At 46.6% G+C, this 15,768-nt stretch overlaps 1 protein-coding gene across 5 annotated transcripts; it reads right to left on the reverse strand.

The window, feature by feature from the left end:
• Nucleotides 1–85: 85 nt before the first annotated feature.
• On the reverse strand, nucleotides 86–13,122 carry NCOA4 (nuclear receptor coactivator 4). Of its 5 annotated transcripts, none has more exons than XM_055808322.1 (10): nucleotides 12,971–13,122; nucleotides 7,043–7,202; nucleotides 6,443–6,583; nucleotides 6,234–6,322; nucleotides 5,622–5,730; nucleotides 4,961–5,032; nucleotides 4,126–4,278; nucleotides 2,890–3,900; nucleotides 2,442–2,531; nucleotides 86–1,860 (listed from the first exon to the last, which is right to left on the reverse strand). In XM_055808322.1, exons 1-10 carry the CDS (start codon nucleotides 13,108–13,110, stop codon nucleotides 1,855–1,857), a joined length of 1,971 nt encoding a protein of 656 aa, XP_055664297.1. In that variant the 5' UTR covers nucleotides 13,111–13,122; the 3' UTR covers nucleotides 86–1,854. The 5 variants fall into 5 exon arrangements, with proteins under 5 accessions (XP_055664297.1, XP_013154043.1, XP_013154042.1 ...); XM_013298589.3 differs by lacking the exon at nucleotides 12,971–13,122 and adding an exon at nucleotides 12,373–12,532; XM_013298588.3 differs by lacking the exon at nucleotides 12,971–13,122 and adding an exon at nucleotides 10,412–10,569.
• Between the last annotated feature and the right edge of the window lie 2,646 nt (nucleotides 13,123–15,768).

A 15,768-nucleotide genomic window follows, 5' to 3' on the forward strand; every position in this document is an offset into this window, starting at 1 on the left:
CGGCTGCAGCAGCACCCAGAGTTTAACTAGGCAACGCGCCGCAACATTTTTGTTAACCATCCTGCAAGGAAGATGTACCACACCCTTTGGTTGCAATTAGTTTTTAATGGAAAAGACTAATCAATGTTTTACATAAATATCAATTAGTGATAACAAGTCAGTCGAGTAAGTAAAGGAATACATACCCCCAAGTTTTAAAGGCTCATGAGCTGACCAAGTAGCACACAATGACAACTACAAGGAATTGTTAAGAGGTGGGCTGCACGTCGGTCACCTTCGTTAAGTTCCACTGCCAATCAAAATAGGTTGTTGCTGGAGTTAGTCACAGTGCAGTCTTCCCATGTAGCAATGACGACACGTTCAAGGGGAAAAGGGAACTTCAAAAATGTCTTTCTTCTTCCCGCAGAAAGCCCCAAGTGCTCCACTGATGTTAAGCCCTTTCAGGGTCTGGTTTCAGATGTGCAGTATCTTCCTCACTGACTAAAAACTTACTTATAAATAAATGCACAGGTCCTACCAGACAGGAATGTGTTCACACTTCAAAACAATACCAAGGTTGGATCTTGCTAGTAAGTTCTTTTCTACAGGGTTGTGAAGAATTGAAATCACTTCCATTCCCAGGCAGGCTGCAGGGATGGGGAGAAGAGGCAGCTTAATCCGATAACCATTAAGAGCAATTTAAGTGAGTACAAGCTGCACCAGAAACTACATAACTTAATGGTTTTTCATGCAAGCTGACAGGTGTGATCCACATTTCCATCTAACATCTCCACACTCTTTCCTACAGGCTCAAAATGCTAGCTACCTAAGGAGGCATTGCTCATGTTATAGCCACAGCTATAGGGATCAGTTACTCGACCCCACTTTCATACGCATAACAACATGGAAATCCACAGATTTAAGTATCTTTCAAATGCATCAGTGGGAGCCACAGTTTGTCAAGTTAGTGTCTCCCAATTCAACAGCATGACATCAATCTGATGAGAAAGCATTTAACTTCCCAAATATTACCTCTAAATACTATGTGGCTAAGATGCCTGCTTTCCAGTGGTTTAGCCATGAATTACCTAGAACTAGCAGACACATACTCTTTTCATCTCACAGCTTTTTCAGTGAAATTCACATAGTTATTAAATGCTGGGGACACAGTAGGATCTGATCTACAGACGCATGAAAATTATCACCCTACCCTGTTCTCTGAATGGCTCAAAAATTTGCAAGAAAAATACTCATTCAGAACGAAGTCACCAATTCTCCCATCACGTGTCAGGTCCCATAAATCTGTGTCTTTTTCAAACTCTGGACTACACATATTCCGCTGGGAGACGCACCAAAACAAGATGCAAATGAAACCTTTCAAGTTAGAAACTGCTCAATAAAAGAAATTGCTTCCAAATACAGCCCAAATTATCTTGCAATCCCAGCAGGCTGGAACCCAACTCATGACAAAGTTGCAGCAGCTGAAATGAATGACACTTCCAAAGTCACTGCCAAAAGGTGGACGTTTCACAGCACCAGAGAGATTTTGCTTTATACTTGCACTGGCTTCAACATATTTCAAGTGACAACCCATTAAAAGAAGATTCACGTAGTCCCGTAACAGATACAAATTTACTAACACCTCTATAGTATCAGATTGCTTATGCTCAGTGGGTTTATATTTCAGAATTAATCAGAACAAAAAGGCATCTTCTGCACCATCACTCTATTATATGAGTAATCTTTCTTTTTGTTAAAATTTTAGAAGAAAAGCAGGCGGCCAAACACAAAACACAAGAATTCAGCTGGCTGCAGTCGTTCAGTGTGATGTGCGATCGATCATTACGAAGGGGACAATTTCGATGCTTCAGTTCTTCACATCTAAAAAAAAATAAAATGGGGTTATTACGTTTGATAAACAGAAAGCAACACTTCTGGGGAAAAAAAAACCATGTACAAGACATCTGGAGCGGGGCAGGGGGCTCATATTAAAATACAGAACTGAGTATCTTGCCTTTTAGGGTTTGAAGTATGCCTGCTAAGGACTTTTTTCATTAATTTCAAACACAATGATAAGGAGTTACCTCAGCAAAAAAGGAAAAGCATGACATCAGCTGTAAATACATTACCAAAATAAGAAAGAAGCTGCCTGGAAATTCAGACATTAATTGCACCTTCTAGTTACAGCAGAAGTTACTACAATTTTATTAAGTGCCAATCAGTTAAAGAGTGGTTTACTCAAGAACATAAATGAGCTCTCTCCCTGGCTTGTGATAAAAAGAGGAGGAATAATGACCAAGTGGAATGGTCCAAGCTGTTAAAAAGGTATATGGGAAGGAAGTCACAATGCTGTTAAACATTACATTTAGAGAACTCTGAAGGTGACAGCTGCCAGTGTCTGTATTCTGTACCCCCAAGTCCTGCTTAGGCTCAGCTATTCTAACACATTCTGTGCATCCTACCTGTAAAGGAGTCCGATACAGCCATTTTTCTTTATCTCCATTGAGTTTCATACAGGCAAAAAGGTCACAAACTGTAGGAAGGCCAAAGTCCTGAAAGAGAAGTCACATTAATTACCAATATCCAAACAGAAACACATTCTGAAGTATCTTCAAATTCTGTCAAGTGTTCAAAAAGAAAATAAAACTGACCTCCGAGTCTTAGATATGTATACTTTCTTCATTTAGTAAAACATACCAACTCGTTTTGCGTTAAACACTGGCCACAGCTACTGAAGTAACTAAGTAATAAACACTGAAAACATTAAAACAGCTATGAAACCTAAAAACTGCGAAGTCAGTATTATCCAGAAGAGCTATGAATTTGGAAGAGAAGGCAGGCATTACACTCAGTAGAACAATAAACCCAGCACATTGACTTAAGACACAGCAGTAACAGAAACATGCTCACTTGCGCTTTCTTGCGTAGAAGCCATTTATCTTCCACTGGAGGTGGGTTAGCGTTTTCTAGGTTGTTTGAAGCCAACACCCAACTGCTTACGTTCAAGGGGAGATGGAACGGAGCCAGGAGGTCTAGGAAAGGACTCTTGAAACTATTATTTGCTTTTTCCCTACTCGCCTTTTCTTCTGCACTTTCTGCTTTGTGCTCAGACTTAGCTAGCCAGCTTGTCAGAGGCCTTTCAAGCAATACTTTCAAGGGTTCTGCGATCTCTGCTGAATAATCTGCTTTCTCTGCACTAACGGGTTCCCCTGTGAGCTGCTGCATGGGGTTAAGCCAGGTATTGGCAGCAGACTTGGTCTTCTCATGCTCGAGGTTTGAACCATCTTTCTGGCTGACCGGAACTCCATTTTTATCCTTCCCTTCCTTCTTCAGAAGCCATTTACACAGAGCCTCTTTTCCACAGTTTTCATCACACACGCATTCTGAAAAGCTGGCACACAGCTCATTAGCTTTGCATACATCTTCCACTTTAAATGTGGCCTGGGGATGCTGAAGAAGCCAAGCATTTACAGCAGATGTTGTGGGTGACTTCTTTCCGTCAAGATGCTCATTCAGGCACTTCAGATTTCCCAGGTTCTCAATTTCCACGCTCTTGATCTGGCTGCTGCGACAACTGGTACATGTTTCAGCTTTGAGGAGCCAATCATTCAAATTAAATTCTTCCCTAAAAGGTTTAAATTCATACTTCCATTTCTCATCTGAAGCACTGCTTCCATTTTCTGTGTCAGGAGCAAGCAGCCAGTCAGAAAGGTCCATCTCTTCTTGTCCAAGGGATCCCAATTCCTCCACCTTGTCAAAAGTGGAAAAGGATGAGTTGAAAGTAGAGCTGGAGTCCTTGTGGCCAGGGGAGTCTGTCTTCCCAGCAACATCACGCTGTTGATTCTGCAGGAGCCAGTTTTCCAAATCTTTCAGATTCCCCCAGGCTTCCTCAAAATAACAGACTTTGGAAGAATTTAAATCCTAGCAAAGACACATTGAAATACATCTATTAACACTGAAAGACAATGTGCAGTTACCATTTGCAGTTACCGCTTGGAGCATTCCGATAGTAAGCCCGGAAGTGTTAGCTGAGCATGAGGCAGAGAGAAGAGAATTACAGAAGGTTTAATTCCCACCGTATTCTGCCTGCGATCGCATAGTATTTTCCCCTTTATTAAAAAACTAGGTTAGTGCATACAGGCTTACCTGGCTGGGCTCTGACACGCATTTTTGCATAACCCATTCTTCAAGATTGGTGCTGGGAACATACGGAGCCTGGCAAACACCTGCAGGTCTGCTTCCAAGTAGCCAGTCAGCAAGTGAGGCACTCACTGTCCCACACTGGGGGACTTTCTTCTGCTGAGAAAGAATGTTCTTAGTTAAGAGACAGTCTAATTGCCAAAGCAATCTATGGTGAACGTCAAAACAGACACTCAACATGCATCAGCACTTCTGAACCAAAAAACTCCCAGTCCCTTCTAATTAAGAAAAAAGTAAATCTTCCATCGCCTGTATGACTTTAAGCCACCGCACTGATAGCTATTTTTGTGATCCCAGATTCTTCAGAGAATAAAGGACAAAAACGGGAAGCGACAACTTCTACAATGCACAGTTCTGATACGTGTAACCCAGCCATAACCCTCCTTTTGACCACAACTCCCATGACTAATTTGCCACCCTCCTTCACTGATGCTGTTTCTGTGCAGAGCCCAATGTAAGACTTCCCACTAATTTCTGCATTAAAAGGAATTGGATAGTTCCAAGTCCTGGCTTGACAACATCAAGGAACGGTCACTTAAAAAGCTCTGACTGACAGTCACAATCCAAATTCACTTTCATACTATGTTCTTGCATGCCTGTTCCTGGAGCAGCTAGAACATCAGATCACTAACGCTCACCGCAGTGACTGTTACTGACTTCTCAAACTTCTTAACAAACAAACAGAAGTCATTACTCAAGCAAGCTAACATACTGTGCTCAAGTTACTCTTTTTCCTTTAATACAACTAAACTTTCAGATACAGGTAAGATCTTAACCTTACCTGCTCGCAGTTCATCAGGGCACAATTCTGCCCTGGGAACCAGGGAGAAGTATTCTCTCTCTCAGAGGTTTGCTGTAACGTAAGAAAAGTAAAAGTTAATTTACATGTCAATTTTGTTTAGTTTCTAGGATTAATTCTACAATAAAGTAGAAATAAAGCACAGTTACAACTGGTCAGTTCTTTGTGGCTAACTATTTTCCCAACATTTAAAAACAGAATGGAGAAAGATTTACTACCTTCAGTCCACTTTCTTTAAGAGAATTATCTCCAATAATACAGGAAATACTGTGCTTACCTAAGAATCCCAAAATAATTTTATCACAGCAAGCCATCTACAATGTATAACTATTAATATCTAAAGAATACCGTAGCATTAATTTTCAGTTGCTGGAGTAAGAATACAACCACTGTTCCCTCAGTCTCTGCCAAAATCTATTAAAGTAACATGTACATAACTAGAGCTAAGTTCGATCAACTACATGCAATAATTAATAAACCACCACATGTATATTATACAGCTAAAACTATATGACTCACACACAAGATCCATACAAGGTGTAACTAAAAGTAGAAACATCACTTCAAGTATATCACACTATTGCCTCTAAAAAAAAGATATTTTTTTCCAAGTATTCCAACCCAGGAAAGCCTTAGTGCTCACCATCGTTTTAATTGAACCAAATGAGGTAATAGCCTGGCGAAGGTAAGATGTGTCAGCCTCAAAATTCAGGATGGAAGACTCCTCTGGTTTAAGAGTAAGACTTTCCAGTCTGAAAGAGTAAGGTGGTAGTTGCAGAAAGAAAAAAAAATAATTTACAATCTTCATCTGTCATGTTTTAGCAATCAGTCCATTATTTCATAAAAAGAATTCCAAGCTGACTTGGTATTAATTAGGTAACAAAAAGACTTCTAATACATGCATAAAAATAAAGATGTCCCTCACAAACACAAATAAAGAGGATCCACAAACCAGGAACAGAACAAAGAGACAGCAAAAACCAAGTTTCTCCTTCTTACTTTAACTGCCATCAACAACTAAACATTTGAAATACTCTGCACAAATGAGTGCCTCCCCTGCTCTTTATAGCCCTGTACTTTCAGTCAAAGAAAAAAAAGATGAGCGGAATCCTGTCTCAGACTGCTTTGAAGATCTTATTTCCAGGAACCATTAAAAATGTAGGAACAGTGAGTTAGATCTATTAGAATCAAAAATCAGATTAAATTTGTGAGTCAAAATAAATACCAATTCATTTGCACCATAAAATGTATTTACCTCTCCAAGCAAGCTGAAATCTGGTTTGCTAGTTCGTTACTGCAGGAACGCTCCAGCTGATGAATAAGACAATTGAATTGTCCCAAGTACTGGATGGAACACAAAACACATGTTACTGTTTTGGCTTCTAAGAATAAAACTGAGAAAATACTTGCAAGGACAAAGTTTACTTCAAAATGCCAGTGCAACAATTTACAACCCAACCTTACCCAATAGAGCTGCTGCGCCTGCTGCTGCAGTGCCTCCTCCTTCAGCTGCTGGATGAGATCCACCTGCTCAAACAGCCAAACCTCACGGCTGCGCAGGCATTCCAGGTGGCGGCTTATGTGGCTGTGAATCTTCGCTTTTACCTGTAAGGTAACAGGTAGCGTTTCTAGAACATCTGTCAAACTGCATGAACAAGCATATGCTGCACCAGTTGCAAAATAGTATTTGTCATAGATAAGTGTTATTTTTGGAGCAATTTATTTCTCAAGAGCTAACCACAGTCACCCAGAGCACCACATGACTCAAGTTAGTAAAAGTTCCACGGCTACCTTTAAAGAAATACCAAAGAACAATGTCACTTGCAGTATCTCTCTATACGGGTGTTTCAACCAACAGCTTTAGGGAATTCTGCGTGCCTAAGCTAGTAATACAGGAATACCTTTATCAAGAGCACGACCAAATTACACAGCAAGATGTTTGCAAGTCTCTAGGGAAATTTCACACCATCACCATAATAGGAAGTACTCTGGAATAATAAAAACTGGCATTAAAGCCATGTTAGTTATTAAAACATATTTTGTAAAAAAAGAATTTTAAGTTACCTCCCGCCAGTTCTCTTTAATCTGTTGTTCAGCTTTGACAATTCCAGATATAGCTGTTTCCAAGTCCTTCTTTGCTTGAAGGCACTTTGCCAGAGGCTCACTGCTGCAGGAGCTTCTACTTCTATCTTGTGTTGGACTCATTCTTGAAGTGTTCCTAAAACTGAATAATAAAAAAAAAAAAATCTTAAGTTTCTATTCCTCTTTAATGGAAGAGGAAGGGCATCATATGAAGAACCATCTGTTCTACTTCACTATAAAGGTGAACAAAAGATCTGCTAAGACCCTACACCAATGCAAGTTTTCTAAACACAGATAAAGCTTTCTCCAGGAGCAACAACGGTCTCTCAAACACTTCGGCCCATGGAATTTGCACAATCGAAGGAAAACCAACACATATTTGACAACAGCTTCAACCACAGGCACTTAGGCAATCCTCCTCTGCGGCTTTTATGTTTAGCCAGCAAACTCCAGCAGCTGAGGCAAGGTTCCACAGCTCTGCCGGAGCTGGGGTAGAACGGCCTGGCAAGGGCCAGGAAATGTTTCAGTCACCCTTTTTTCAGCTGCAGGCGAATGAACTGGCTCCCATGAATGAGAAAACTTCTAATATCGTTTGATCGACTGAAAAACCAAGTGTTGATACACAGATCACTCTTTACTAAGCTGCAAAGGTCAAAACTGAGAGCAGCTGCCCATTATTTTTGTCCTGGTCACTGCTGTGGTAACTTAGCTTCAGCATATCCTCAAGTAAAAGGAGCTCAGATACAGAATTTCTACTCAAGTTACACTGTTAAGGAGTCTGCAAGTTAAGGGGAAAAAAGCTAAATATGGATATTTAGTAAAAATGGGAAGCATCAATATAAGCATTTTTCCTAAATGGCAGATATTTTGTTTCAGCTCTCCTGTTGGTTTCATGGGATTCCTGAAGCACTAATTAAACATTTGTAGCAAACATTCTATTTAAAAACAAGTCTTCAGCAATGACAGCTACAGAAATTCCCAGCAGAGTTGATTAGAAGCGTACACATATGCCAATCTAAATATTTCACAGATTTTACCACTCCTCTGGAGGGAACTGAAAGAGTATTTTGAATAGGACAAGGTGACCATGGAGCTTGTGTTACCGAGCAGCTATTCAGTCTGTGATTTCTGAGCCCCATGACCATATAAACTGCAACCCAAAAATCCTTCTATAGCCAAGGCCCACCAGATACATGCAAGTTGTGTACATCAGAGAGCAGAGGGCCAGGAGTGGCTCACAAGTGGAATCTGGCAGGAAAAGCAAGGTTCGCTGTGAGGCAGCGGCAGAGGCTGCATCTCCCTTAGTTCCCTCCACACCATGGGCTTCCCATCTCCCAGGTGCCCCCAGCCATGAGAAATGGAGCAGGCACCAAAGCCATGCCAAGCCCCCGTACAAAACTCAATTCCATCCTTGACGTAACATCTCACCTTCTAGGAAGTGCAGAGCAAAACCAGAAGAGAAGTGACCTTGAATTTATTTTTTAAGTTTATGTTAATTCTACACCAAATTAGACAAAGTGCGGAAGTCCAAAATACCTCATTTTCCATTCCATGCTATGAATGTCAGTTTTGTCTTTGTATTTGCATACTCTGTAACACATTCACAGGTTCAATACTGCAAGATTTCATGACCTTCACCTTGCCACTGATGTTCAATAAAAGGTAAGCTTTCTCTTTACAACACCCCTCCCCCAGATTTTATCTGGCTTATCAACTCTCTCATGTACAACCTACAGGAAAGCATAAGCGGGAGCCCTAGCTCTCAGATGCAACCTAAAAGTATTAGTGCAAAGGCAGAGATATAGCCAGCCAAGAAAACCAAGGCGTTAGATATATTAAGAGCTATCAGATACTCAAAAGTCAACAAAAAAATCCTATTGTTCTTCATTATTTTATTCATCATACTTCTATGTAACAACCGAGTCAAAGTCTGAAAAGCTAAACGTAATTGCCATGTTGGCTTGCACAGCAGATAACGTACTTAAAATTGTGAAAACTATGCTGAGCTGTGTATCTACAAATGCCAAGTCCAATGTATGCCACATTACCATTTATGTGTTTTCTGAATTTATGCCTCGAGGGAACTGGGCTCAGTATCTGAAGAAATACTACTTTTTCACACTGCATTAGCAACTACATACTGGGACAGTCAAATGTAAGAAACTTACACATTCTCCTCTATCTCTGAAAATACTTGTGTTTGTTGCTTTTCTGCTTTTTCATTTGCTTGGAAGAGTTGCTCTCCGAAATGTATACAAAAAGAATGAATGCTGCTTTCCTCCTGCCAGCCAGCTCTTGTAAAACAGCTGTTCTTATGCTTTGTCAGTAGCCAATAAAACTCACGTTACAGTTGAGGAAGAGTCACTCCACCCTTCCCAGTTTTTGCAGGCCTCTAAGGAAAACAAGTGGGGGTAACCACCTACTTCCTTGCTGCGCAAGTACCACCAAACAGCAGTAGGGGTTCAAGACACCCAAGATCACGTCTGCAACAGCGTACACAGCTGCAATACAGAGGCACCATTTTTGGCAAATTCCACGCCACCGAAGTGTTCCCACCCGCACGGAGCATCCCCCCGCGGGTACCACGGGATGCACAGGCGCACACACACACACATGCCCCTCCCCATCGCCGGGCTTGCACTTACTTTCCGAGCGAGGGCAGCAACCCGGCAGCGGCCTGCTTATAAAGCTGCTGCCGTTCGCAGCCTTCCATCCCGCACAAGCACGGCCCCCGAACGCGCAGCTGCCTTCAGCCCCGCTGCAGAATCCGCTCCAAATTCCGCCGACGGAGGCGAGGCAGGCGGGGGCTCGGCGGGCAGCCCACCGCGGCCCCCTGCGGCGCCGCCCGCGCTTTATCGGGGCCGCCAGCCCGCGCCCCGCCCCGCGGCCACGGCGCCACGGCGCGCCCGCACGTCGGCAGCGGCCGGGGGAGGCGCCGGAGCCGCCCCGGGGGGCGCGGGGGGGGGGGGGGGCCGGGCCCCGGTACGGCCATCTTACCCCCGCCCGGCGAGGGGGCGGCGGCAGAGCCCCAGCCGCGCTCCCCTCCCCCGTCCTCTAGCGCGCCGAGAGCCTCCTAGCATCCCCCCGGCAGCTCAAACCGCAGAACCGCAGCGTTTTGCAACAAACCCGCGATGTCTTGCAACTTCAGCGCTGTGGCAATGCGCCTTTTTCACACAGGCGATGCAGCAGAGCGCACCCGAGCGCGCAGGCCTCCAGCCCGCGGCCCTTCTGCAGCAAGGAGGGCTACACGGGGCTGCGAGCCTCCACGCCGGCCACATGAGATACCCCTCCCCGTGCCCGGGCGCACCCAGACCCCGCAGCGAGGCTCCCCGGCACGGCACGGCACGGCACCTGGGATGTTCCAGCAATCCTTCTGCTAACAAACGGCTGGGCTGTGGCCAGCTCCGGAGGGCCCCAACTGAGACCGACGCGCGCACAGCCCTTATCTGCTCTCGCTCCACGCTCCCGCACGCAGGCGAGGAAAGCAGAGGTACGTGTCTGCACGTAATCAGTTAAAATGTTACAGGGCTGAAACCGAAAGAACCGCCCAAATGAGGCAGGAAGATAGTAATATTGTCTCTATTCGCAAAATAACCGGCGGCCTTTACGGAAAGATTTTTGTCTTCCGACACCCAAAAGCCTTGCCGGGGAGCTGTCACCACCACGACCCTGCAGCCCAAACTCCTGGCCACTGTATCGCTTCTCCGCACAACCTCCAGTCTTCAACAAGCTGCCTGCCCTCTACTCCCGAGGTGTCTTCTTTTGCTTTTATTTGTAGATCAGAAACTGCTGGACAAAAATCATCTTTCTCCATTTTCATTAAATCCCACGTGGCTGGGGCACAGGGGAGGGGGCGAGCCTTCCTCGCCCACGCAAGCTGCTAACCAGCCAGCAGAAAACTGGTTTTACCAGCCTTTCAGCCCAGCCACCCCCGGGAAGATCATTGTTTTCCATTTCAAACGAGTGTTGAATAACCTCAAAAAGATGGCCGTGCCGGGAACAAAACCTCACATCGAACAGGCTCTATTTATAAATGCGGAAAGATTTCTTTCAGCTGGCAGGCCAAGTCTGTCCGAAAGGTCTCTCTGACCTGACTTCATGCGGTTTTAAAACCAGCTGGCTTGTTTGAACTGGAATCACGCTTAGTCTCCATTTACTCCACCAAAAAACAGTACTTCTTCTGAAGTACCATCCCAAATTAGGTACGTGGGAGTTGTGGTCAGAGAGTGAAGTACTGTAAGTACACAAGCTGAATCTCAGAAATTTCCATTTGCATCCAAACATAACAAGCATTTTATACAGTACAGCATCAGCCTCGCAACCCAGGACCTTCGTGGACCTTCTGCTGGGAGGATTATTTTCCTCCAAAACAAGTATGTAACACCCTGTTTTGTAAGCCACAAGCAGAAGAAATGACCTCTAACAGCTCTGAGTAAAAGACAAAGTGAAATTAACACCTTAAGGAATTATAAGGGAAAAAGTTCCAGGTAATACATTTTCCTAAAATTCAAGTAGTTTTCACCTGCCTGCACTGTACTGGATCTGGGCCACAGACCGGAACACATGCAACTGCCTTTTCAGCCTATTTTAGCCTTGGAAGAGGCCACTCAGCGCACAAAGTACAGATACCAAGACTTCTTCACCAGAGCTGGGTTCTGAAGAGTCGCAAGTTACCAGTGCAGCTGAGACAAGAGGTCTGATCATCGCTTTATTCTATCCATCGTAAACATTTTTTTTTTTTTAAAGGACAGCACAGCAGGCACATAAAGTACAATCACAAAATATCTGAATACAAAAGCCTGAAATCATGGTGCCATAATTGCATACAACACCAAAGTAGATCTTCCAGAGTGGAAAAGACCACTGTTATCTTAACACAGGTTTTATATTACAACACATCTATCCTTCTGACTTTTGCATTTAAAACCCTTTGGAAAACAAGTGATAGGCCCCTAAGGTAGCACTGCCACGCTCTTTGTATATCCATCAACATAACGTTATGCACTTGCAGAGTTCTGAACCCTATTTTTTACTTGACTGTCAGCTTCCTTCCCCTCCCATGATGCATGCCTTACCTAAAACCCCAGTGGAAGAAACCCCAGTGGAGGACAATCATTTTGCTCTGTCGGCTTTTCCCTTTAACCCCAGCCACAAATACTGAGGTTAAAGCTGAAAGAAGGCCTGACAAAATCCCTGAAAGCTCTGGCTCGAACCACTTACCAACCACCTAACAACGCCGGTTTTTCAACCTGTCAGTAAGCATGGTGTACAACAACTCCTGATCGTTTCTAACACCGGCTGTTAATACTTACACAACCTTTGACAAGCGCTGACACAAGATTCTGACTTTTCAGTTTAGGGGTGAGATGACTTTAGGAGTGCTAGCGGCTCAACCCCTCACGGGCATAAGAAGGAAGCGAGATTAGTGAGAAAAAAAAAAAAAAATCCACCATGTCTTCGTATCCGATCACTGTCAGCCCTCCACCACCGAATGCCGGTTCCCGGACCGCCCCGCCCGGCCATGCCGACCCCCGCCGGGCGGGCCCGGGCGACTTCCCGCCGGCTGCTGGCGGGTGGCCCCGCGGCGGGCCCGGCACCTCACCCCGCGGCGGCCCCGCGCCCCGCCGGCCTCGCCGCCCGCCTGCGCGGAGCCCCGGCCCGCGGGGGTGCAGCCGCCACCCCCGGACAACGCGGACCGCCCGTCCAGCGGGCTGCGGCAGGCGGCGACGGCGGCACCGCCAGAGAAATCCCCCACAGAAACTAACCGCACCACCGGCCCTCCCTCACCACCACCACCACCCGCCCGCCGCACGGTAACGCGTGTCCGTCCCCGCTGGCGCGCAACCGCCGCCGGCCCGGCCCGCGGGGGGGCCCGGCCCAGCCACCGCCCGCCCCCGCGGTGCCGCTTACCGGCGCCCGGCGCGGCGTCCCCTCAACCCAGCGCCGCCGCGGCTGCCCGGCCAGCAAGGGCCGCTCTCGCGAGAGCGCCGGCCCGCCCGCCCCCTGGCGGCGCGGCGGAGAGCCTGCGCGGCCGGGCGGGGCGCCGCCATGGCAGCGGGGGCAGGGAGCGGGGGCGGCCCGAGGGCGCGCAGGCGGAGGGCGGTGAAGGGGGCAGCACGAAGGCGGAGCGGGGCAGAGGAGCGGGCTGTGTGTGTCAGTGTGTGGTGCTGTTCCGCAAAGCAGCCAAACACCGTGAATCGCAGCAAACCCAGCACAGCAAATCCTGTCAGACAGGCCCGCAGCAGCGCGGCTCGTGGCCTCGACACCTCTGTCCCACACAAACCTCAGGGCCCGCCATGGCGGCGTGCGGCCTCCAGCCAGGGCGGGAAGGCCTTGGTGCTGGTGAAGACACCAAGCTGGCAGACCCATGAGCTTCCCAGCACCGGTGCGGCCCACGGCAGGCCGGAGACGGGCCTCAGCGCCCCTCACCCCATGCAAAGCCGGCAGCCCTGCCCCACCGGAGCCTCTGCCCCAGGAAGAGGCCTTGCAGCTCGTGATCCCTGGCGTGCCCCCTCCATCTTCCCCTCTCCCGTTTTCCCTGTGGTGGTGGGAGAGCTGCCCAGCAGCTGGGGTACCCGGCAGGCAGTGGGAGGGCTGCCCGGCTCCCTCAGCCCTGCACAGGCCATGGCCAGCCGAGCCGCGCTGCCTCCGTTCGTCTGCAGGCGGGACGTGCTGAAGTCCACCACCACTGACGGCCTGGCCCACCTCAAAACCTCCGACAGCACCGGGTCACCCTCCCCACCCACGGCGAAGCAAAGCAGAGGGGAAGGGTGAAGTCCGGTACATGGCAGGGGATGTGGCCAGCCACCAGTTTTGGTCTTTTTCGTGCTCGCTGGGAAACTGCCAATGGGCATTGCTTGGTTTGGCTTAACACAGTACTTATATTGTAGTATTTTGTGTTTTCCCAAGTGTGCAGCATAGCAGAACACTTCCTAATACCTGCCATCATGGTTTTCAGCTGGGAAAAGAATCCAGTTACTCTTCTGGAGGGCAGCAAGAGCGGGCTGCACTAAGGCTGCCCATGCTTTTAGCTGTTAAAGGCAAGCAGATGCCAGCCTTCCCGGGACCACCCAGCCAGCACCTCCAAGAATGCATGTCTGTGAAGCTGCTGCCTTTTATAGGTGCTTGCACAGTATTTGAAACAATTAACAGAGAAAATGGGTTTCAAATAGAAACCTAAGTAGCTGTGCAGCTCTGCATACATGTGCTAGCTGAGTCATCATTTTCTACACATAGGAGCTCCTCCGGTCATGGACAGAGGAGGTGTTCCTTTGAACAGGGCCTTACTTGTGGTTAGGGCTCATGGCTGTGGCCAGAGTACAAATAATTTAGTGCTGACATAAGAGAAAGCAGAAGCCAGCCACCTAATCCCAGTTGCGCTGTTACTCCAGGAACACGCATTTCAGGCATCTGGCTTCCTCCTCGTGTAAATACTTAGGAGACACAGGATGTGTTATATAATCCTTCTCTGTGTATTTGGATGTAAGAGAAAAAAATAATAGCAGCCCTGTCTGACCTTGAAAACCAGCAGCGCTTCTATACCTGTTGCGTCCCCCCATCCAGTTCCCCAGCAGGACTGGGTCGGGTAAAGCGAGCAGCCTCTCTCGGGCAGGCAGGCACAGCGGACAAAGCGGCCTGCTGTCATGTCTCCCATTGGCTTGACCAAGGCAATATCATAATCTAGATGGTTTTCATGGAGCCACTTGTGCTGGCAGGTTTGCTTCACACAGTATGCTGTCTGCGTGAATGCATTGTGGTTAAGGTTATGCTTTCCTAGGAGGATTCACCAGCTGGATACATCTTCCATCTCTCCCTTAAAGGAATTTCAGAGTAAGGAACTGTATGCATATTTTTAATGAGCTCTTCCCTCTCACCACTGATGGCAGTATGTGCTGCTCCTCCCTCTGCCATACCCTTAGCCCCATCAGATGCGCCTTTTTATGCAAACCTGCATAGCGGATCAAAAAATGGAATTTAAAATGGCATTAGTCTAAGCAAAGGACAAATTGGTAGTCTGCTAAATTAGGGGTGAAGGTTGGGTAGAGATGCAATTTTGTGGAAAAATAAACAAGAAGATCTCCTCATGTTCAAACAGTAGCAAAAATAAAATCTTATGTACTGTGTTGTTCCTCAGTGCTGGATAAAACTCCGCATCAGTATTGACAGTAAGCCTCCTACCAGGGTACAAAGAGAAGCATTTTAGATGCACAAGAAGCAACTACATACACATCAAAAATAGTTAATGAGGATAAACACATGCAACTTTTCCCTTGGGAAGTCTATGACACCACATAATGCGCTGCTGTACCCAGAATTCAGTTCTGTTTCCTGCTAAATGGTAATCATACGTGTAGTCCTGCAGCATAAAGCCCATCCTTCCTGACAAGCCACTGCTTGGCTTTGCCTTGATTCTGCAAAAGTGCTTAATGACCCTCTTTGTACACTCCAAGACATTCTTCCTTGCTGGGCTGCAGCGTGAGAATGAAGGGCAGGGTGAGATTCATCCTTCCACACCCTTGAAACAGGAGCCTCAGTACAGAAGTGGAAGCTTTTCCTGCAATTCTTCGGTATTGGCCTGCCAAACTGTACTACTCTGCACCACCCAAAACACAAAGAACCTGAGGAATGTTCTCTGCTACAATGATTTTGTAGCAAGTTTCACGGGGGTCTATGCACATGTTCTTAAAGAATGTTTCTGGTTCCAGTTT

Source organism: Falco peregrinus, chromosome 1 (assembly GCF_023634155.1).
Source record: "Falco peregrinus isolate bFalPer1 chromosome 1, bFalPer1.pri, whole genome shotgun sequence".
In the NCBI taxonomy this organism is placed as follows: domain Eukaryota; kingdom Metazoa; phylum Chordata; class Aves; order Falconiformes; family Falconidae; genus Falco; species Falco peregrinus.